Source organism: Dipodomys merriami, unplaced genomic scaffold (genome assembly GCF_024711535.1).
Source record: "Dipodomys merriami isolate MVZ:Mamm:240054 unplaced genomic scaffold, mDipMer1.0.p SCAF_128, whole genome shotgun sequence".
Taxonomy (NCBI): domain Eukaryota; kingdom Metazoa; phylum Chordata; class Mammalia; order Rodentia; family Heteromyidae; genus Dipodomys; species Dipodomys merriami.
Window position 1 is genome coordinate 1,138,422 of NW_027202582.1, and position 20,863 is coordinate 1,159,284.

Here is a 20,863-nt window from a genome sequence, read left to right on the forward strand (position 1 = left end):
TGGCTCTAGTGGTAGATTTCCCTGTCTAGCAAACACAAGAACCTGAGTTCAAATCCCAGTACTACCACTAAAGAAAGGGGGGGAGGGGGAGGAGCTAGTGAAAGAAACTTCCCAAATCAGAAGATGCACCTGTGGGCATCTACACTGCACAGCTACCAGAGCCCCTTTCCAGCTGGACGTGCCAGGCTGAAGTTACCCTCTCTGGTTTTACACTGGGGAAAGTAGGCCCAGAGAACCCCCCCCCCCATCATTGTCCACCGAGCTAGGAGCAGGGTGAGCTGGGCCCCTGCCTCCAGGACAGCCCTGCCTGAGCCCCTGGGAAGATGTGGGTGCTGGAGGGGCCAAGGCAGGACTCTGGGGGCGCCTGGCCCTGAGGAACCCGGAAGGCGGAAGCTACATAGGGTGTCTGTGGCTGGGCCGGGATGCCCCCGCTGGGGACTTCCTCTTCCTCTCCGGGCAGGTGTAGCTGCCACAGCGAGACTACACCCGGCCCCTGCCATGGAGGGGGGCCAGGGGCCCAGACTCAGAGACTTCCTGAGCCGGAGCCTGGCCACCTGGGTGAGGGGCGGGGTGGGGGGCAGGGAGGGGCAGGACTGGGTGGGTGATCTGTGGGTGGAGGAGTCCGGCGGGCCGGCGGAGTGGAAGGCGGCCCAGGACTTTGTGGGAGGGGGCCTGTGAGGAGGAGCTGCAGCTGTGGATCTGCCTCACCCCCAGATGAGGAGGATGCAGGGCGCGCACTCAGCGGGTCTAGCAGACTCCTGTCTGTCCCCCGCAGGCGCTGGGACTGGCTGGGTTGGTGGGGGAGGTGGAGGAGCCAACAGGGAGCAGGGAAGAGGAGGAGGAAGAAGAGAGACCCCTGTCGGAGGAGAAGAGGTTCCTGCGGCTCAGCGATGGGGCCCTGCTCCTTCGGGTGCTGGACCTCGTGTAAGAGATATCCCCGGCCATGGCTGCCGCCCTAGGATGGGAAGGGAGAGGCCCGATGGTGATGGGAGGAGCCTGGGGTGTGGGAGGAGCCTGTGGGTGATGGGAGGAGCCTGTGAGTGATGGGCGGGACCTGGGAGTGATGTGCAGTCTGGGAGTGATGGGAGGATCTGGGAGTGGTGGGCGGAGCCTGGGAATGATGGGAGGATCTGGGAGTGGTGGGCGGAGCCTGGAAATGATGGGAGGAGCCTGTGGGTAATAGGCAGAGCCTGGGGTGATGGGCGGAGCCTGGGAGTGATGGGCGGGACCTGGGAGTGATGTGCAGTCTGGGAGTGATGGGCGGAGCCTGGGAATGATGGGAGGAGCCTGTGGGTAATAGGCAGAGCCTGGGGTGATGGGCGGAGCCTGGGAGTGATGGGAGGATCTGGGAGTGATGGGCGGAGCCTGGGAGTGATGGGTGGAGCCTGGGAGTGGTGGGAGAAAATGGTTCCTCAAGCCCACCTCTCACCCATGGCCGCCTGTGCCTGCAGTGCCCCCGGTTCCCGAGGGGGACCTCGGATAGTCAGGGGCCATGATGGCCCAGTAGCCTGGCGGGTGTGTAACCTGAAGCACCTGTGGGGCCGGCTGAGAGACTTTTACCAGGTAAGAAGCTCGGAGGGTATGTGGGGCGGAGAGGGGACCCCCTGTGGGACGTCGGCTTCCACCTCCCTGTCCCCTACTCCAGGAGGAGCTGCAGCTGTTGATCCTGTCGTCACCCCCCGATTTCCAGACGTTGGGGTTTGATCCCCTCTCAGGTGCTGTCCCCCAGCAGCTCTCTGGCTTCTACGCCTGCACCCCCTCCGGTCGCCCCTTGACCCTTCTGTGCCTTGTGTTCTGCAGAGGAGGCCATGGAAGAGCTGGAAGGCATTCTTCGGCTGCTGTTGGGGGCATCGGTGCAGGTGAGGAGGGAGGGGAGGGGAGGGCAAGGGAGGGCGGGGCTTTGGTGAGCAGGAGGGTCCCTGGCCGACCTCCCAACTCCTGTCCCCCACAGTGTGAGCACCGGGAACTCTTCATCCGTCACATCCAGGGTCTCAGCCTCGAGGTGCAGAGCGAGCTGGCCTCCACCATCCAGGAGGTACCGGGGCATGTGAACATCTCGGGGACTGGCACTGCCACAGGGGACATCCTGGCCACCCTTCAGCTGAACTGTTCCCCTTGGCCTCAGGTGACCCAGCCCGGGGCAGGTGTGGTTCTGTCACTGGCTGGACCCGACCCTGGGGAGCTGGAGGCCTCAGATCTGGAGACGATGTTCCGGAGCCTCACGGGGACACTGTCCAGGCTGGTCCGGGAGCGTGACCTGGGGGCCCAGGTAGGGGACAGTGGAGACATCACGGACCACACATCACGGATGTGTGGGGGAGAGGAAGGGATGAAGGTGTGGCTGGGGTCTGGAGCCTTCCCTGTCATGCTATCACAATCCAAATTCCTCTTGTGGGGGTGGTAGGGGGGCTATGCAGAGAGGCATGGGATGGTGACCGCCGACCCTTGACCCTTTGTGTCCCACAGCGGCTGGCGGAACTGCTGCTGGAGCAGGAGCAGCCCCCCTTGGCGCCCGAGGCCCCCGTGAGGGCTCCCGGGGGGGACGGTGCCTCGCACCACCTGGAGCTGCAGCTGGCCAATGCCAAGGCCCAGGTGCGGCGCCTGCGGCAGGAGCTGTGAGTGCTCGTGAGATGGGAAGGAAACAGGGGTGGGAAAGGGGAAGATGAGGGCAGGATGTGGACCCCAGCCCTGGTTGGGGGTAAGAGAGGTCAGGCCCTACAAGCCTGGGGGTTGCAGCTCGCCGAAGCCTCCTTCGCTCTGTCGGTCCAGGGAAGAGAAGGCGGAGCTGCTGCTGGACTCGCAGGCGGAGGTGCAGGGCTTGGAGGCGGAAATTCGGAAGCTCCGCCAGGAGGTGCGCTCAGGGGCTCCCGCCGCGGCCTCCCCTCGCCCCAGGCCCGGTGCTCCTTCCAGTCTCTAATCTCTTGGGTCCGCGTCTGGCCCAGGCCCAGGCGCTGTCGGGACCGGCCAAGCGTGCCGAGCTGTACCGCGAGGAGGCAGAGGCGCTGCGGGAGCGGGCGGGACGCCTGCCCCGCCTGCAGGAGGAGCTGCGGCGCTGTCGCGAGCGGCTGCAGGAGGCCGAGGCCTGCCGGGGCCGGCTGGAGGTGGGCACGAGGCGGGGCGGGGCGATCGGGGGGCGTGGCAGGAGCGTGGGGAGGGGCAGGGTGCTCTGGGGTGACCAGGTGGGGGGAACATGGGGGCGTGTCCTGGGGCGAGCCTCTCTCTGTGGGCGTGGTCGGGAGGGGCATTCTGGGGGCGGGCCTCTATGTGGGCGTGGTCTCTGAGGGTCTGTAGGAGGGTGAGGTATTCCGGAGCGGGACTCTCGGTGGGCGTGGTCTGGGCGAGCCGCAATATGGGCGTGGTCTGGGCGGTGCTCTCTGTGGGGGCGTGGTCTGGGCGGGCTCTCGGGGGCGGGGCACTATGGGCGCGGTCTGGGGGCAGGCCACGCAGGGGCGGGTCACGCAGTGGGTATGGTCTGGGGCGAGCCGTGCGGGAGAGCGTTCTCGGCCTAGAAAGGGTCAAGGATCAGGCTTTGTAACGGGAGCAATCACCGAAGGAGAAATATATGGGAATCCACGTAGGGAGGTGGTGGTGGGGCAGGCGCTTTGAAGGATGGACCGATGGAAGTGACAGATGGGGGCGAAGTGAAGGAGGTCTCGAGAGAAGGGCGGGGCCAAGTGTGAAGGAGGTGGGGCGGACCAGACCCCGGGAGCCTAGAAAGGCGGTCCCGAGGGAAGGGGAGGGGCCTGTGCCGGAGGGCGGAGGCAGGTTATCGGGCCGGGTGCTTGGAGGCACCCCGCTTTAGGAAGTTGGGCCGGTGGAGGGGAGAGATGGAGGGAAGGCAGTGGTCGGGTCTGGAGCAAAGGTTTGGGATCCCCCAAGGCCCTGAAGGTCGCATCACGCCACCCATTCCCCCTGCTGTCCCGCCAGGAGGAGCGGGCGCTCTCAGGGGCCTTGGAGGCCTCCAAAGCGCTTCTGGAGGAGCAGCTGGAGGCCGCCCGGGAGCGCTCCGCGCGGCTCCACGAGACCCAGCGCGAGAACCTGCTGCTGCGCACCCGGCTGGGCGAGGCCCACGCGGTGAGGCCGCCTGAAAGATCCTGTCCTTCCCTCACCCCCAAATCTCAAGTGACCTCTCCTATTGGTGCCCTCCAGAGATGCTGGGCCTGCACTCTGACTTGGCCCTACAATGGTGGGGAGGGCTGACCCTGCCGCTCCCCCCCCCCCCCCAGGAGCTGGGCTCTCTCAGGCATCAGGTGGACCAGCTGGTGGAGGAGAACGTGGAACTGGAGCTGGAGCTTCGGAGGAGCCTGGAGCCACCTCCTGGCTCCCCTGTGGAGGGTAAATGGGACCCTGGGATGGGAGTGTCCCAGATGGGAACAGACCCAGACTGGAAGAGGGCTTTAGTCTTCACCCCTTTCCCAATCTCTCCAGCATGATCTAGAGGAGAGTGCTGGTGTCTCAACCCCTGTAACTCTAGCTGAGATCTGAGGATCACAGTTCAAAGACAGCCTGGGTAAGACTTCAGTTAACCACCAAAAAGCCAAGAGTTGCTGGGCACTGGTGGCTCACGCCTGTAATCCTAGCTACTCAGAAGGCTGAGATCTGAGGATCATGATTCAAAGCCAGCCTGGGCAGGAAAGTCCATGAGATTTAGCTCTAATAAACAACCAAGAAGCCAGAAGAAGTAGAGCTGTGGCTCAAGTGCTAGAGCACTAGCCTTGAGCACAAAGCTCAGGGATAACATTCAGGCCCTAAGTTCAAGTCCCAGTACTGGCTTATACACGCACAAAGAAGAGCCAGGTTATGTGGATAGCATTCTAACCTAGGCTCACCCTGCCACCAGCACCCCTGCCTGGAGTTGGACCCTCCCTGCAGGATGAGGTGAGGGAAGCAGAGGCTGGGCGGCTGCGGATGGTGGAAAGGGAGAACCAGGAGCTCCGAAGCCTGCTGCAGGTGCTGAAGAGGCAGCCCCAGAGCCAGGTGAGTCATCCTCCCCACCTGCCCTGACTCTAGATGCACTCCCTGGGCCTGACTATTCCTTTCATATGTCTGCAGTGCCCCCTGCTGGAGGAGCAGAGTGAGGACTCGGTGCTTCCTGTGCTCCAAATGGCTCCCAGGCTTCCCCAAGCCTTGGGCCCTGGCCCACAGGGCTTGGTTTGCCAGGCTGGCAGTGAAGGCACCCAGGTCCTGGACATGGCTCACTCCACATCAGATTCGGCCCTTAAGGGGTCATCTGAGTGTCCCCAGGCATTTGATGCAGACCAGGAGGTGACAGAGAGGCCCCTCCAAGAGGTCCCCCTGGCTGTCCAGACTTCAGATGTCACCCCCCAAAAGTCAGAATCTACTGGGGAGACACAGGAGTCCTTGGAGAAGGCGGGTGTCAGAGCCTCACCCCAGAGCCCCACTTCTGTGGCCTCACCTCGAGGTACAGCGATCATAATTGAGGTGCAGCAGGTGCTAGGAGGAGAGACTGGGGACAGAAAGGCCCCCCAGGGGGAATCGGTGCCCAATACCCAGGTCCTGAGACAAGAGGGCCCTGAACACAAGCCTGGATCCTCAGAGCTCAGCCTTCAGGTATTGCTGGAGGAGCAGACACTGGACCCATCCAAGTGCCAGACAGCGGCCAGAGGCCTCGAACAGAGGTTGGAGGGGATGGCTGGGGAAACAGCACCTCCAAAGCCACAGCTGAAGTTGGAAGGGGCCCTGGATGCCCAGGCCTGGGAGGGGCCACCCCTGGGGGAGACCCTGGCTGATGGTGTCCCCGAGCTGGAGGCCCTCAGGGAGGAGGTGATAGAGCTGAGGAGACAAGTTTCAGTCCTTGGAGCTGAATTGGAAGCCCAAGCCCGAAGGCTGGAGGCCCGAGGCATGGAGGCTGAGCGTCTCTCTGAGGAGCTGGCTCAAGCACAGAGGGCGGAAGCCGAGGCCCACCAGGAGGCAGAGGCCCAGGCCCAGGAGCAGGCCCGGCTTCGGGAGGCAGTGGAGGCAGCTGGCCGGGAGCTGGAGGCTGTGTCTCGTGAGCGTGAGGCCCTGGCAGAGGCCCTGGCAGCAGCAGGCCGAGAGCGGAGGCAGTGGGAGCGGGAGGGGTCCAGGCTGCGGGCCCAAGTAGAGGCCTCGGAGCAGAGGATGCAGGTGTTGGAGATGGAGCGCCAAGGCCACCTGGAGGAGGCTGAAAGGGAGCGTCAGGAGAAGCAGGCCCTTAAAGAGGTATGTTGGGGCTCACATCCAGGGCTGGGAAACTGGGGTATGGGGTTGTGCATTTTATCACTATCTACGGAGTACCTAGCCTGAGCTGGTCCAGATGATAGAAAGGCAAGTCTTTCCCTGCCTTTCTTGGACATAGCCCATGCTGCTGGCTGGGGTTGGCTCTAGGAGGGGCTTGGACTGTCCAATGTAATCATGACTCTCTGGCTGTGGTGGTCTATCCCCCTCCAGTCCCTCCTCTGAGGAAGTAGAGATGCTTTTCCTCTAGGCTTTCATGGCCTTTCAGGAGACGGGGGGGGGGGGGGGGGGGGGGAGGGGAGGATGGGGCTGAAAGAGCTTCAAAGGCATGTTAGTGATTAAAAAAAATTGGTTATGGGGCCTGGCCATATGTGGCTCAGTGGTAGAGCGCTTGCCTAGCACGCATGAAACCCTGGGTTCAATTCCTCAGTACCACCTAGACAGAAAAAGCCAGAAGTTGGCTTGTGTAGCTCAAGTGGTAGAGTGCTAGCCCTGAGCACAGAGAGGCTCAGGGACAGTGCCCAGGCCCTAAGTTCAAGCCCTAGGACAGGCAAAGAAGGAGGATAAGGAAGAAGAGGAGGAGAGGAAGAAGAGGAGGAGGAGGAGGAAGAGGAGAAGGAAAAGAAGAAATGAACAAGTTTTTTGCTAGGGGATGAATGACAAACACTTTAAGGCATTAGAGATATCCAGGGCCCAGGACGGGTAGAGGAGGGGCCAGCTTGTAGGAGGCTGGTACTCCATCCCCAGGCAGAGAAAGCCACTCCAGGTGGGCTGTCCGGGGACAGTGGCTGTGCTGGGGCTGCTGGGATGAGGTCAGGGATGAACAGAATACCTGGCAACACTTGTATTCATTCATTCCACATTTTATGGGTTTATGGGCATGTCTATGGTGCCAGGTCCTGTGGACACACCTGTGACTAGGCAGACAGCCCATTGTTCTCCTGGGCCAGGTAGAGACAGGGTGGTGTAGGGAGCCAAGGAGTACACACAGCATTCACAATTCCAGTGGGACACACCAGGGAAGGCTTCCTAGAGGAAGCAGGAGAAGGTTCGGCCCAGACAGGAGTTAAAGGTGTATGAGAATGAATGAAACAAGGTTCCTGCTGGTCAGGGCTAAACCCTTCCAAGCTAAGAGGAGAGAAAGAGCTTTATTCATGTGGTTCCCCAGTAATCAGTCCCCACTGAGGCGGGAAGAGGCGGATGGCAGGGGTAATGGAAGGGAGTGGGGCCAGTGCCCTGTGCGTGTTCTGCACATGAGGGTGTTGGATATTCAAGCCTGGGTAGTGTCCAGTTGTGTGTCAGTTTTCAGATAGCACACAGAGATTGATTTATTTTGGGGGGTCCGGTTGTGGGGCCTGAACTCTGGCCTGCACGCTGTCCCTCAGCTCTTCAGCTCAAGACTAGCTCTCTACCACTTGTGAGCCACATTGCCACTTCTGGCTTTTTTTTCCCCTGCTTATGTGGTGCTGAGGAATCGAACTCAGGGCCTCATGCATGCAAGGCAAGTGCTCTACCACTGAGCCACCTTCCCAGCCCCGACATTGATTTATTTTGTTTGTTGGTTTTGTGTGGGGATTTGAAACTCAGGACCTGGGTGTTTTCCCTTTGCTTGTTTGCTCAAGGCTATGGCTCTACCACTTGAGCCAGGCCTCTACTTCTGGCTTTTGGTGGTTAATTAGTGATGAGTCTCACAGATTTATTTATTTATTTACTTCGCACTTTGCGGGTTCTGAGGCTTGAACACTGGGCCTGGTTGCTGATCCCAGAGCTGCTTTTTGCTCAAGGCTAGTACTTTACCACTTGAGCCACAGTGCCACTTCAGGCTTTTGCTGAGTAGTTTGTTGGAGATAAAAGTCTCAGGGACTTTCTTGCCTGGGCTGGCTTCTAACAATGATCCTCAGATCTCAGCTTCCTGAGTAGCTGGAATTACAGGCATGAGCCATGGGTGCCAGACCTTATTGGATCAGTCAGGGATTGGGGCAGCACCTGGCCTTGGTATGCACTTAGTGGGACAGGGAAAGCCCGTAGGTGGGAGGTGAGGGTGAGGGTGGGGCTGGCTGCCGGAAGAGGCTGGAGAAGATGAGGACAAAGGGAATTTTGTGAGATTTCCTGGCTGGAGGAGATCTTGGTACTTGCTGGGTATGGCTCAGGAGGAGCAGGTTGGCCAGGCAGGGCAGAAAACCAGGGACTCTAGGGTCATCCATGTGGGTACAGAGGCTTTCCTGACTGGGTGGAGCGGCCCTGACAAGGCATGCATAACCAGGGACCGCGGAGGGCAGAGCGGGGTCCGAGCGGGGTCCCAGCACCCACCTTCCTGTGTGCTACCCCTTTTTCTACCCACAGCAGAGCCAAGGCCCTAGTGGCCAGTCCAATTGCAATGCCTTGTGGGACTTGTAGTTTTTCCAACCAGAGACCATGACCACAGGTGTTGGGAAGTACAGGGCCCAGGGCAAGGCCAGGTGGGTTGTTGGGCTGAAGGAGGATTGCTCAGCAGCCACAGCAGCTTGGGGCTTCATTTTCAGCGGCAGGATGTGGCGGCAGTTGGCTGGTCAGGGTCATCCTTCCTGTGGCTTCATCCCATTCCCCCCGCCCCCCCTCCCCCCATGGTGTATCAAAATGGTTTAGTCTGGCTGCTTCTGGGGCCTATAGGCCAGAATGGGCCTCCTGCTTCTCTCCTGAAATGGTGTGGCCCAACCGCCAAAAGCCAAAAGTCCTTGCCTGAACTCCCTGTGGTTAGCCCTGTGATGTGACCCCCAAGTTCCTGTTCTACTTGCCCCTGTGGGAGGGGTGCTCTCTGGGCCCAGTGCCTCCACTATCCCTACATGGCCAGAGTGGCACCCCGAAGGATTCGGCTCCCCGTCTCCTCGGAGCACCTGCGGAACTATGGGCTCAAAGAGGTAATGCCACGTGCCCAGAGCGGGTCTCCTGCCAAACAACCCCGCACGGACCCTGCAAGACAGCCAGGCTTTGCTGTCATGGTGTAGATGGAGTGGAGACTCAAAGGGTTAGATGTATTTGTCAAGGATGGTGGCTCCAGGACAGGAAGCCAGAGGGTCCACGCCGGCCTCAGTCTAAAGGAGGGTGATGGGTCATCCGTGGCCTGAGCCTGCCCTGCTTGTCCTCAGGAACTGGAGAAGGCCGTGGTGCGGGGCCAGGAGCTGGGGGCCCGGCTGGAGCATCTGCAGCGGGAGCTGGAACAGGCAGCCGTGGAGCGCCAGGAGTTTCTTCGAGAACAGGAGTGCCAGAACCAGAGGTGAGGGGACGCCCAGGGACAGACCGGGGCCGGGAGGTGGGCTGGGTACCAAGGCTTTTCCTGACAGATACCGAGGCCTGGAGCGGCAGCTGGAAGCTGAGCTGCACGCCGCAGCAACCAGCAAGGAGGAAGCACTGATGGAACTGAAGGCCCGGGCCCTGCAGCTGGAAGAAGAGCTGCACCAGGTAAGGCTGCTCCTGAGTCTGATGTGGAACCTACCTCTTACTAGCCTCCCGAGTGGGCCTCCAGTACTGCCTGTGCTCTGTCTCTGTCGTATTTATTTATTTGTTGGTCATGGGGCTTGAACTCTGGGCCTGGGTGCTGTCCCCTCAGCTCTTCAGCTCAAGGTGAGTGCTCTATTACTTGAGCCACAGCACCACTTCTGGTTTTCTGGTGGTTAATTGGAGATAAGAGTTTCATGGACTTTCTTGCCTGGGCTGGCTTTGAACAGCAATCCTCAAATCTCAGCCTCCTGAGTAGATAGGATTGTACAGGTGTGAGCTACTGGCGCCTGGCTTTTTCTCTCTTTCTTTTTGTGCCAATCCTGAGGATTGACCTCAGGGTCTGGATGCTGTCTTTGAGTTTTTTTGTTTGTTTTATTCAAGGCTAGTGCTCTACCACTTCAGCCACGGCGCCACTTTTGGTTTTTTGGTGGTTAACCGGAGATATGAGTCTCATGGTTTTCTTGCCCAGGCTGGCTTTGAACCACAATGCTTAGATTTCAGCCACCTGAGTAGCTAGGATTATAGGCGTGAGCCACCAATGCCCAGCTTTCTTTCTTTCTTTCTTCCTTTCTTCCTTCCTTCTTTTCCTTCCTTCCTTCCTTCTTTTCCTTCCTTCCTTCCTTCTTTTCCTTCCTTCCTTCCTTCTTTTCCTTCCTTCCTTCCTTCCTTTCTTTCTTTCTTCCTTTCTTTCTTTCTTTCTTTCTTTCTTTCTTTCTTTCTTTCTTTCTTTCTTCCTTTCTTTCTTTCTTCTTTTTCTTTCCTTCCTCCCTTCTTCCCTTCCTCCCTTCCTTCCTTTCCTTCCTTTTTTCCTTCCCTTTTTTTTTTTTTGTTGGTTGATGGTTGGGCTTGAACTCTGGATCTGAACACTGTCCCTCAGCTCTTCAGCTCGAGGCTCAAGCCACAGCATCACTTCTGGTTTTCTGGTGGTTTATTGGAGATAAGAGCCTCACAGACTTTCCTGCCCAGGCTGGCTTTGAACTGTGACCTCAGATCTCAGCTTCCTGAGTATCTAGGATTGCAGGCATGAGCCACCGGTGCTCGGCCTTTCTTTCTTTTTTGATGCTGGTTCTGTAGCTTAGGTGGCTCATGCCTGTAATGCTAGCTACTCAGGTGGCTGAGATTTGAGGATCACAATTTGAACCAGCCTAGGGAGGAAAGGCTGTGAAACTCTTACCTACAATAAACTATTCAGAAAAAGCTGGAAGTCGTGCTGTGACTCAAGTGGTGAAGAGCTGGCCTTGCTCAAAAGAAACTCAATGACAGTGCCTAGGCCCTGGGTTCAAGCCCCAGGACTGGCACAAAAAAAAGAAAGAAAGGAAACCTTGTTTTTGGGGTGATTGCTCTGCCTCTGTGGCTGGTGCTCCCCAACTTCCAGCAACACAGCCAGCAGCGCCATTGTCACTCACTGTTTCAGATGCCCTGCTGAAGGCGGGGGGGGGGGGGGCTCCTGTATCCTCCTCAAGCGCTGCCGCCGCCCTGCATGACCCTCTGCACCTGTTTTTGCAGCTTCGTCAGGGCCCTGCAGGACGGGGGCCTGAGGAGCACTTCGAGAAGAAGACTTCTGTGCGGCTGGTGGAGGTGGAGCGCAGTGTGAGTGACACTGTGGGGCACACGGGGGGCGGGGCGGGGGTGGCAGCCACATGGCCACTGCTAACCCTGCTTTCCGGCAGAACGCGACCCTGGTGGCCGAGAAGGCGGCTCTGCAGGGGCAGCTGCAGCTCCTGGAGGGGCAGCTGGGGAGCCTTCAGGGCCGGGCGCAGGAGCTGCTGCTCCAGAGTCAGCGGGCCCAGGAGTTCAGCAGCCGCCTGCAGGTAGGTGCTGTCCTCCCTCTGCCTTCCTCCCTCTCCCCTGCCTCTCCCTGCCACAGCCAGCTGCCCCTCTCTCGTCCCCAGTTCCGTTGTCCTTGCCCTCGAAGCCCGCCATCCCGCCCTGCTCCAGCTGCCGCATCTGCGCCTCCCCGGCCTGGCCATCTCAGCCTCCTGTAGTCTTCACCTCTCCTGTGCTCTCTACTCCAGCCTCCTTTAGTCCATCCCTGTCCTGGGCCCCTGCATGGTCTGGTGCCACAGAGCTCCCATAAGGCCTCTCTCTTGCCTTTGTCTGCTTGTCCTTAACCTCTTCCTCAGCCTGCCCTTTACCTGCCCTGTGCTAGCCCCTCTGCCTCCATGCTGTACTCTCTGTCTGTCTGTCTGTTTGTCTCTTTCTGTGGCAGTACTGGGACAGGGACTCAGGATCTGCACGCTGTTCCTAAGCTATTTTGTTCAAGGCTGTCACTTTACCACTTGAGCCATACCTCCACATTCATCTTTTTGTTGGTTAATTGGGTATAAGAGTCTCATGGACTTTCCTGCCTGGGCTGTCTTTAAACTGAGATCCTCAGATTTCAACCTCTAGAGTATCTAGGATTACTGGCATGAGCCACTCACACCTACCTGCAGCTTATTTTTTTTTTTTTTTCAGTCATGGGGCTTGAACTCTGGACCTGGGCACTGTCCCTGAGCTCTTCAGCTCAAGGCTAGTGCTCTACCACTTGAGCCACAGTGCCACTTACAGTTTTCTGGTGGCTTATTGGAGATCAGAGTCTCATAGTACTCATTACCTTGCTCATGTAACAGTATTCTCACAATAAAAACTTATTTAAAAAAAGAGTCTCACGGACTTTCCTGCTCAGCCTGGCTTTGAATCACGATCCTCAGATCTCGCCTCCTGAGTAGCTAGGATTACAAGCGTGAACCACTGACACCTGGCTGCAGCTTTCTGGGCCTAGGTGCTGTCCCTCAGCTCAAGGCTAGCACTCTACCACTTGAGCCATAGCACCACTTCTGGCTTTTTTTTTTCTGCTTATGTGGTGCTGAGGAATCGAACCCAGGGCCTCGAGCATGCAAGGCAAGCGCTCTACCACTGAGCCACCTTCCCAACCCCAGCTATCTTTTTGACCTCAGCCTTCAACCCAGGTCCCTTATTTCCCTGGATCCGAGACTCCGTCTGGAGTCTCACTGCAGTAGTCCCGTGTTAGTCCTCTCTCTCTGCATTCATGCTCCCTCCTTTGCCCTAGGCTGAGAAGTCGATGATGGAGATACAGGGCCAGGAGCTGCACCGGAAGCTGGGGGTGCTGGAGGAGGAGGTGCAGGCTGCGCGGCAAGCCCAGGAGGAGACCCGAGGGCAGCAGCAGTCTCTGCTGCGGGACCACGAGGCCCTGGTCCAGCTGCAGCGGCGGCAAGAGACCGAGCTGGAGGGGTTGCTGGTGCGGCACCGAGACCTCAAGGCCAATATGCGAGCTCTGGAGCTGGCTCACCGGGAGCTGCAGGGCCGGTGAGTTTCCTCAGCGGGCTCCTCTCCTGGAAGCCTGCTGGGACCCTTGGGATCTCCAACTCCGCTCCATGTCACCCTGCTGCTGCTGTGCCCTGGTGTGTGTGGGGGCGGGGGGGGGAGATCTAGGCTCCCCAGCTTCTAGGTTAGGTTCACCTGTTGGGAGTGGTGGCATCTGACATGCCATTGTGCCCAGTGGTTTTGCCCAAGAAGGGAGGTGGGGCTTATACTTGGGTCCCCACAGTCCTGCGCCTAATCGCCTTGGCCCCAGGCTCCAGCAGGGTCTCAGGATCTTGTCCACTTAGACATGAGCAGCTGCAAGCCCAGCGGGCCAACGTGGAGGCACAGGAGATGGCTCTACTGGCAGAGCGGGAACGGCTGATGCAGGATGGGCATCGGCAGCGGGGCCTGGAGGAGGAGCTGCGGAGGCTGCAGAGCGAACATGACAGGTGAGCAGCCGGTGTGTGCGCACGCGCTGTCTCGCCCGGGCCTTCGCGCTGATCCCACCCATCATTCCGGGAAGTGGGTGGTTCGTCCCTGTGGGTCCTGCTTTGCTTCTGGGCCTCCCAAGCAGCCCGCCTTGCTTCCAAAGAGCTCAGATGCTGCTGGCAGAGTTGTCTCGAGAGCGAGGGGAGCTGCAGGGAGAACGTGGGGAGCTGCGGGGCCGCCTGGCCCGGCTGGAGCTGGAGCGGTCACAGCTGGAGATGCAGAGCCAGAAGCTGCGTGATTCCAACCAGCAGCTGGACCTGAGCGCCTGCCGCCTGACCACACAGTGCGAGGTATGGAGTGTGTGTGTGTGTGTGTGTGTGTGTGTGTGTGTGTGTGTGTGTGTGTGTGTGTGTGTGTGTGTGTGTGTGTGTGTGTGTGTGTGTGTGTGTGTGTGTGTGTGACAACTGAAGCAGGCCAGGATGCCCCCAAGCTAGGCTCACCCTGTCCTGACGAACATCCCCAGCTGCTGACCCAGCTGCGGAGCGCCCAGGAGGAGGAGAATCGGCAGCTGCTGGCTGAGGTGCAGGCCCTGAGCCGGGAGAACAGGGAGCTGTTGGAGCGCAGCCTGGAGAGCAGGGACAACCTCCACCGTGAGCAGCGCCAGTACCTGTGAGCCGCTGGCCAGGGCCCTGGAGAGCCTCTGGGAGGTGCCAGAAACAGCAGTGGAGGGCTGGGGATGTGGCTTAGTGGTAGAGTGCTTGCCTCACGTGCATGAAGCCCTGGGCTCGAGTCCTCAGGACCACATACACAGAAAAGGCTAGAAGTGGCGCTGTGGCTCAAGTGGCAGAGCGCAAGCCTTGAGCAAAAGAAGCTCAGGCCCTGAGTTCAAGCCCTAGGACTGGCTAAAAAAACAACCCCTCTCCCCCAAATGGACAAAGCTTCAGGTGGCATTGGGGTGAATCTCTTTCCACTTGTATCTCCCCAAGGCCTCATGCCTGCCTACCCCCTTCCCCGCAGGGATCAGCTTAATGCCCTTCGCCGGGAGAAACAGAAGTTGGTAGAAAAGATCATGGACCAATATCGTGTACTGGAGCCTGGGCCTCTGCCCCGCACCAAGTGAGGACTCCCTCCCTCCCCCAGCCAGGATCCTGCTAATACCCGCCCTGCCCTGCCCAGCCCTGCCCTGCCCAGTCCTCCAACCCCTGGCCCAGATTAGGTGCAGGCCCCAGTGAGGGATGGCCTGGTCCTTGCTGTCCCTAACATTACCCTCCTCCCCCTCCCCCTCCTTCCTCCCACCTTACCCTTCTTGTGCCCTCTTGCTCCCAGGAAGGGCAGCTGGCTGGCAGACAAGGTGAAGAGGCTGATGCGGGCCCGGAGGGAGGGAGTCCTCCCCGGGGGGCCACGCCTGGGGGCTGATGGGGCTGGCAGCACTGAGAGCCTGGGGGGACCCCTGGAGACGGAGCTCCCCCTGGGCAGGGAGGCAGATGGGACAGGTGGGTCTGGGGGTTCAGGTATTCAGGAGGTCCCCACCCAGTGTGTTCAGCCCTCCTCCCCTTCCCCCATGCCTACTGCTCTGCTTGGCCTGTCCGTCCCTTCTCCCTGTGTCCCCACTTCTGTGGCTCTTTGCCCTGCAGGGTCCCATAGTCCACCTCCCAGGGACAGAGTACTTTAGGGAGAAGCCATTTATCCTACATGGCTCCTAGATGGCAGAGGAGGAAACTGAGGCCCAGGGAGGGGTGGGAAGGCTCAAGATCCCACAGTGAACCAGCCCAGGTCCAGCTTCCCGAGAGCGCCCTGGCTCTTCCCCTGCTCCGCTCTGTGCCTCTCTTCCTGCTCTAGGCAGCTTCACCCACAGGCCTCTCTGCTCAGCCCACCCCTCCCTGCGTTGCCTCCCTTAGGGTCCCCGTCCCCAGCCCCCATGCGCCGGGCCCAGAGCTCCCTTTGCCTGCGAGAGGAGACGCTGGCAGGCAGGCAGCGGAGGAAGCTCAGCTCCCGCTTCCCCGTGGGGAGAAACTCAGAGTCATTCAGCCCAGGGGACACCCCGCGCCAGCGGTTCCGACAGAGAAGGCCAGGCCCCCTGGGGGCGCCCAGTGCCCACGGCAAAGGTGAGGGATAAGGCTCTTGCTCCTGTCTGTCCCCCAGCCTTGGGGGAGAGGCATCCTGTGATTCATGGCCCTGCGAGCCCCATCCACCCCTATTCTGGTCCCCGGCCCAGCAGCCACTTTGTGCTCCCCAGGCTCTGGTGTGGAATGGGACGGCTCCATTGAGACCCTCCTGGAACAAGAAGCAGATGGAAACCGAGAAGGTGAGTAGAGGTGTGGGGAAGGAAGGAGTGAGCCATCCACCCTACCCAGGGCTCCATCCTCTTACCTGACCACTTTCTTAACCAAATGCCAGTGGATGCCCTATTGGGGAACAAGCAGGGAGCATTCTAGTGTGGGAGGGGCAGACAGAAAATACTATGCATAAAAATAATTGTCTAGGGCTGGGAAGGTGGCTCAGTGGTAGAGTGCATGCCTCTCAGGCATAAGGCCCTGGGTTCGATTCCTCAGCACCACATAAACAGAAAAAGCAGGAAGTAGCACTGTGGCTCAAATAGTAGAGTGCTAGCTTTGAGCTGAAGAGCTGAGGGACAGCGCCCAGGCACAGAGTTCAGGTCCCACAACCAACCAAAAAAATAAAAGAAAAAGAAAAAAATAATTGTCTAGCCGGGTGCTGGTAGCTTACATCTGTAATCCTGGCTACTCAGGAGGCTGAGATCTGAGGATCACTGTTCAAAGTCAGCCCAGGCAGGAAAGGCCATGAGACTTTTTTTTGTTTGTTTTTTTGTTTTTAGTCAGTCATGGGGCCTGAACTCTGGGCCTGGGCGCTGTCCCTCAGCTCTTCAGCTCAAGGCTAGCGCTCTACCACTTGAGCCACAGTGCCACTTCCGGCTTTTTTTTTTCTTATGTGGTGCTGAGGAATTGAACCCAGGGCCTCAGGCATGCAAGGCAAACACTCTACCACTGAGCCACCTTCCCAGCCCCCGACCATGAGACTTTTATCTTCAATAAACCACCAGAAAACCAGAAGTGGCACTGTGGCTCAAGTGGTAGAGTGTTCACCTTGAGCTGAAGAGTTCAGGGACAATGCCCAGGCCCAGAGTTCAAGCCCCACAACCAAAAAAAAAAAAAAAAAAGGTAAAAAGATATGAATAACATGAATGAATAACATCTTATTTAACTCAGTTTGCCTAAACAAGTTCCATTTTACATAATCAGTGGGTACTAGTGCTTGACTTTTTAAGTCCCTCTGGCATTTCCCAGGCAAACACAGTTTGGGTCAGGTGTGAAGCGGCTGCTGGTGTCTTTGCAGCTCAGCCACTCCTGCTGGGGGTGTGGATGCCCAGGAAAGAAAGCAGAGCAGGGGGAGGGTCAGGAGTACTGCTGAGCAAGTTGGACCCTTTCATATTTTGATGGTGCTGGGGTTTGAATTCAGGGTTTCTCACTTGCTAGGCAAGCATTCTACCTTTGAGTCCCTCTAGACTTTTTTTTGCACTGGCTATATTTATTTATTTTTGCCAGTCCTGGGGCTTGAACTCAGGGCTTGGACACTGTCACTGAGCTTCTTTTGCTCAAGGCTAACGCTCTACCACTTGAACCACAGCACCACTTCCAGCTTTTTCTGTTTATGTGGTACTGGGGAATTGAACCCAGGGCTTCATGCATTCTAGGCAAGCACTCTACCACTGAGCCAGCTGCATTGGCTTTTTTTTTTTTTTTTGCTGTCAGTTGTAGGTCTTGAACTCTGGGCATGGGCATTGTCCCTGAGCTTGTCAGCTCAAGGCAAGTGCTCTACCCTTGAGCCACAGCACCATTTCTGGTTTTCTGGTGGTTAATTGGAGATAAGAGTCTCACAGAGGGGCTGGGAAAGTGGCTCAGTTGTAGAGTGCTTGCCTTGCATGCATGAGGCCCTGGGTTCCATTCTTCAGCACCACATAAGCAGAAAAAACGGGAAGTGGTACTGTGGCTAAGTGGTAGAGCACGAGCCTTGAGCTGAAGAGCTGAGGGACAGCACTCAGGTCCAAAGTTCAGGCCCCATGACCGCCAAAAAAAAAAAAAAAAGTCTTACAGGTGTTCCTGCCCAGGCTGACTTGAACCGTCCTCAGATCTCAGCCTCCTTAGCTAGGATTACAGGGGTGAGCTACCAGCGCCTGGCTTTGCACTGGCTATTTTTGAGATAGGGTCTTCCTTCCTGCCCACATGCACACCTGGATTGATCCACCTTCGAAGCTCTCTGTTGTGGCTGGCATGACAGACATGCACTACCATGTCCAGCATCTTCCATGGAGATAAGTCTTTCAGACCTGAATGCCTGGGCCTGGAACCTCTCTTCTCCTGATTTCCCATAAAGCTAGGATGACAGGCATGCAGCACCATACCCAGCTATTAGTTGAGAAGGATGTCTATGAACATGTTTGCTCAGGCTGGCCTTGAACCGCAATCCTTCTAGTCTCCGTCTCGCAAGTAGCTAGGATGAGCCTTTAGAGCCCAGTAGCAGGTTGGAGTTTCATGAGGGTGCTGGGGTAGGTAGATCTCATAGAAGAGGTCAAATTGGAACAGAGACTTGGAGTGAGAGTTTAGGGGAGAGCTTGGTGTGTTCAAGGACTGGTAGATGCAGCTGGTGAGAGGTAGGCCTGAGGAGCAGAGGGTGGGTAGTGGTGCCCGGCCCTGGGAGCCGCCTTGAATGCTGGGAGTCGTGGGGAGCTGAGCCTGAGCTGAGCTTTTTCCCTCTAGGCCATGAAGAACTGGAGAAACGTCCCCTCACCCCTTCCCTCAGCCAGTGACACTATGGGGACAAGACCCTTGGGCGTACAACCCTCTTGCCAGCGGAGCACCTATTACAGCCGCAGGCAGCTCAAGTGCTTGGGGAGCCCTGGTGCCCAAAGGGAGAGCTTGGACAAAGAGGACTGGACCTTCAGGTCCTCCACCACCCACACGGGGGCTCTGGAATGGAGCTGGGACAAGCCTGTGGACAGGGGGGACGGCTGGTCCCCACGTGTGGCCCCTGGCCGGGCCTCAGGGCCTACCATACGGCCATCACTGAGACGACGGTCTCTGGGGGATACCCCAGTTTCAGGAGGCTGGCAAGAATGGGCAAGAGAGCCCCCTCCACGGTGCAGACGCACCAGGGCCCACTCCCTGGGGACTGTGGCCTGGGCTGATGCCTGAGCCTTAGCTGGGATGTGAGAGACAGGAGAATAAAGCTGGGATGCAACCCCCCTGGAATCCGCTTTGTGTCAGCTGGCTTCTTGGAGGAAGGGGAGGGTGGCCTGGCAGTAGGAGGAGAGAGGGACACTTCCTGTTTGTTAGGGGTCTGTGCCAAAAGTCCGTCCCCTGCCTAGGCTAGGCAGCAAAGGATGATGGGGTGTGGCCAGTTGGCCTTGCCATAACCTGGATGTGCCAGTGGGATGGGGAAGAGGGTGGCTGACTGGGTAGCTAGCAGTGGGCGGGGCCATGACAGGCTCCGCCCTCACCCAAGGCACCTTCCCTCTGTTCACATTTTCCTGCCTCTGCATCTTCTTTCCCTTGGCTCTTTGGAGTCCAGCCAGCCCAGGAGGCACCCCAGATTTCTGATCTGACCCTCTAGGGTGATGTCTGGGAAGAAGGACAATTGGGCTTGGCGGCAGGATGTGAGTCAGGGTACCTGAGGCTGCCCAGGGGAGGGTGGAGCCGCCTGGGGCTTGGATGAGGCAGCTAAGTCTGGAGGTAAGTAGTGCTGGCTCCCCAGTGTGACCCGCCTTCCCAGTGTAACCTGCCCTCCCAGGGTGACCTTCTGCAGCCTGGCTCCCTTTTTCTCAGCAAGACCCTCATAGGATTATGGAGTTGGGTGGCCCCTCAGCCTCCAGCCAGCAGACAAGCTGAGGGGACCTTTCTATGGGCTGCCAACCCTCTTTGGTGGCCCCTGGGATAAGCCATTCAGGATCTCTGGGCCTGATGAGAGAGACCTCCCCAGAAACCTCTATTTTTAAAAATTGAATCATGCCAGGCTTCAGTGGCTCAAGGCTATAATCTTAGTTACCCAGGAGGCTCAGATCTGAGGATCACTATTCAAAACCAGACAGGGCAGGAAAGTCTGTGAGATGATTTTTTTTTTTTTGGGGTCAGTCGTGGGGCTTAGAACTCGGGGCCTAGGCATTGTTCCTGAGTTCTTCAGCTCCAGGTGAGTACTACTTGAGCCACAGTGCCACTTCCAGTTTTCTGGTGGTTCATTGGAGATAAGAGTCTCATGGACTTTCCTGCCCAGGCTGGCTTTGAAGCACATGATCCTCTCAGCCTCCTGAGTAGCTAGGATTACAAGCGTGAGCCACAGTGCTGGGCTTCTGTGACTCTTATCTCCAGTTAACTACTGAAAAAGTCCGGAGGGAGCAGTAGCTCAAGTTGTAGACTGCTAGCCCTGAGTGAAAATGCTAAGGGACAGCACCCAGGCCCTGCGTTCAAGCCCTAGTACTTGCGCGCGCGCACACACACACACACACACACACACACACACACACACACACACACACACACACACACACACACACACACACACACACACACACACACGATTAAAAAAGAAAAAAATCATTCTGTAGTTTGAGCTCAGGGCCTGGCTAGGCAGGTGCTCTACCATTTGAGCCTTATCACGTTAGTTATGTTTTTGAACAGGGTCTTGTGTTTTTGCCTAGCCTCAGACTTGATCCTTCTTCTTGCACTGCGTTAGTGTATTGAGGTGGGGAATATTGACAGCTTTTTACCTGTGCTGGCCTTGAAATGAAATCCCCCTAATCTCCACCTCCAGAGGGGCTGAGATGACAGGGGTGAGCTACTGCCCAGAGCCATGGACTCTCCTCTTTTTCAGGTCTCCTCCCAGTGGTCCAGCACCAAAAGCCAGACCCAGATAAGTTAGAAGTGCTGGACCGAGGTTGTGTGGGTAGCAGCAGCTGGCCTGAGGTATGGGGGGGGGGGGGAGGGAGGGGAGACAGAGAGATGAGAAAGGAGGGGGAGGACTGTGATTTGTAGTAAGAGCTGAGAAGTGTGTCTGCAGGGTGGGAGGGAGAGCTCTTGTGACCCGTGGGCACCCCTCCCCCAGCTGGGAGCCCCCCTCCCCTTCTCCCCCTCCCCCTGGGCCGACCAAGTTCGGGGGCGTACCCCTCGAGGGCGTACCCCAAGAGCAGCCGTGGGTTATTCAGGGCCCCCTCATTGCTTCCGCCGGCGTTTCCAGCTCCCCAGGAGGGTGGGATGGGGTCCCCGAGCTTGCAGCCCCGAGGCCTGGCCCAGGACTCGGGAGCCGGGGCTGCCCCCGCGGCTGCCCACCCGCAGCCCCGGCGCGGTCACGTTCCTGCCGCCTGACTCAGGCCGCGGGGCGGGGTGCCGGGAGGCGGCGCCGGCGCCCGCTCGGCCCCAGAGGCGGC

General features: G+C 58.3%; 1 protein-coding gene across 5 annotated transcripts; it reads left to right on the forward strand.

Moving 5' to 3' along the window:
* The first annotated feature begins 465 nt into the window (after positions 1-465).
* On the forward strand, positions 466-18,695 carry LOC138824267 (coiled-coil domain-containing protein 88B-like). Of its 5 annotated transcripts, none has more exons than XM_070017997.1 (27): positions 466-558; positions 776-924; positions 1,452-1,563; positions 1,646-1,715; positions 1,801-1,859; positions 1,952-2,035; positions 2,126-2,269; positions 2,467-2,615; positions 2,770-2,851; positions 2,943-3,101; positions 3,928-4,074; positions 4,227-4,335; positions 4,841-4,977; positions 5,053-6,201; positions 9,342-9,469; positions 9,537-9,654; positions 11,200-11,283; positions 11,364-11,504; positions 12,746-13,002; positions 13,305-13,448; positions 13,592-13,778; positions 13,952-14,097; positions 14,446-14,544; positions 14,755-14,779; positions 15,327-15,533; positions 15,665-15,733; positions 18,204-18,695. In XM_070017997.1, exons 1-27 carry the CDS (start codon positions 499-501, stop codon positions 18,636-18,638), a joined length of 4,650 nt encoding a protein of 1,549 aa, XP_069874098.1. In that variant the 5' UTR covers positions 466-498; the 3' UTR covers positions 18,639-18,695. The 5 variants fall into 5 exon arrangements, with proteins under 5 accessions (XP_069874098.1, XP_069874099.1, XP_069874100.1 ...); XM_070017998.1 differs by having other exon boundaries at positions 5,074-6,201; XM_070017999.1 differs by having other exon boundaries at positions 14,755-14,921; positions 18,204-18,344.
* Positions 18,696-20,863: the final 2,168 nt, after the last annotated feature.

Coding starts and splice junctions, on each gene's coding strand:
- LOC138824267 (XM_070017997.1), top strand. CDS start 499: ATGGAGGGGGGCCAGGGGCCCAGACTCAGAGACTTCCTGAGCCGGAGC. Junction 4,336..4,840: donor TCCTGGCTCCCCTGTGGAGG/GTAAATGGGACC, acceptor CCCTGCCACCAG/CACCCCTGCCTGGAGTTGGA. Junction 9,655..11,199: donor TGGAAGAAGAGCTGCACCAG/GTAAGGCTGCTC, acceptor CTGTTTTTGCAG/CTTCGTCAGGGCCCTGCAGG.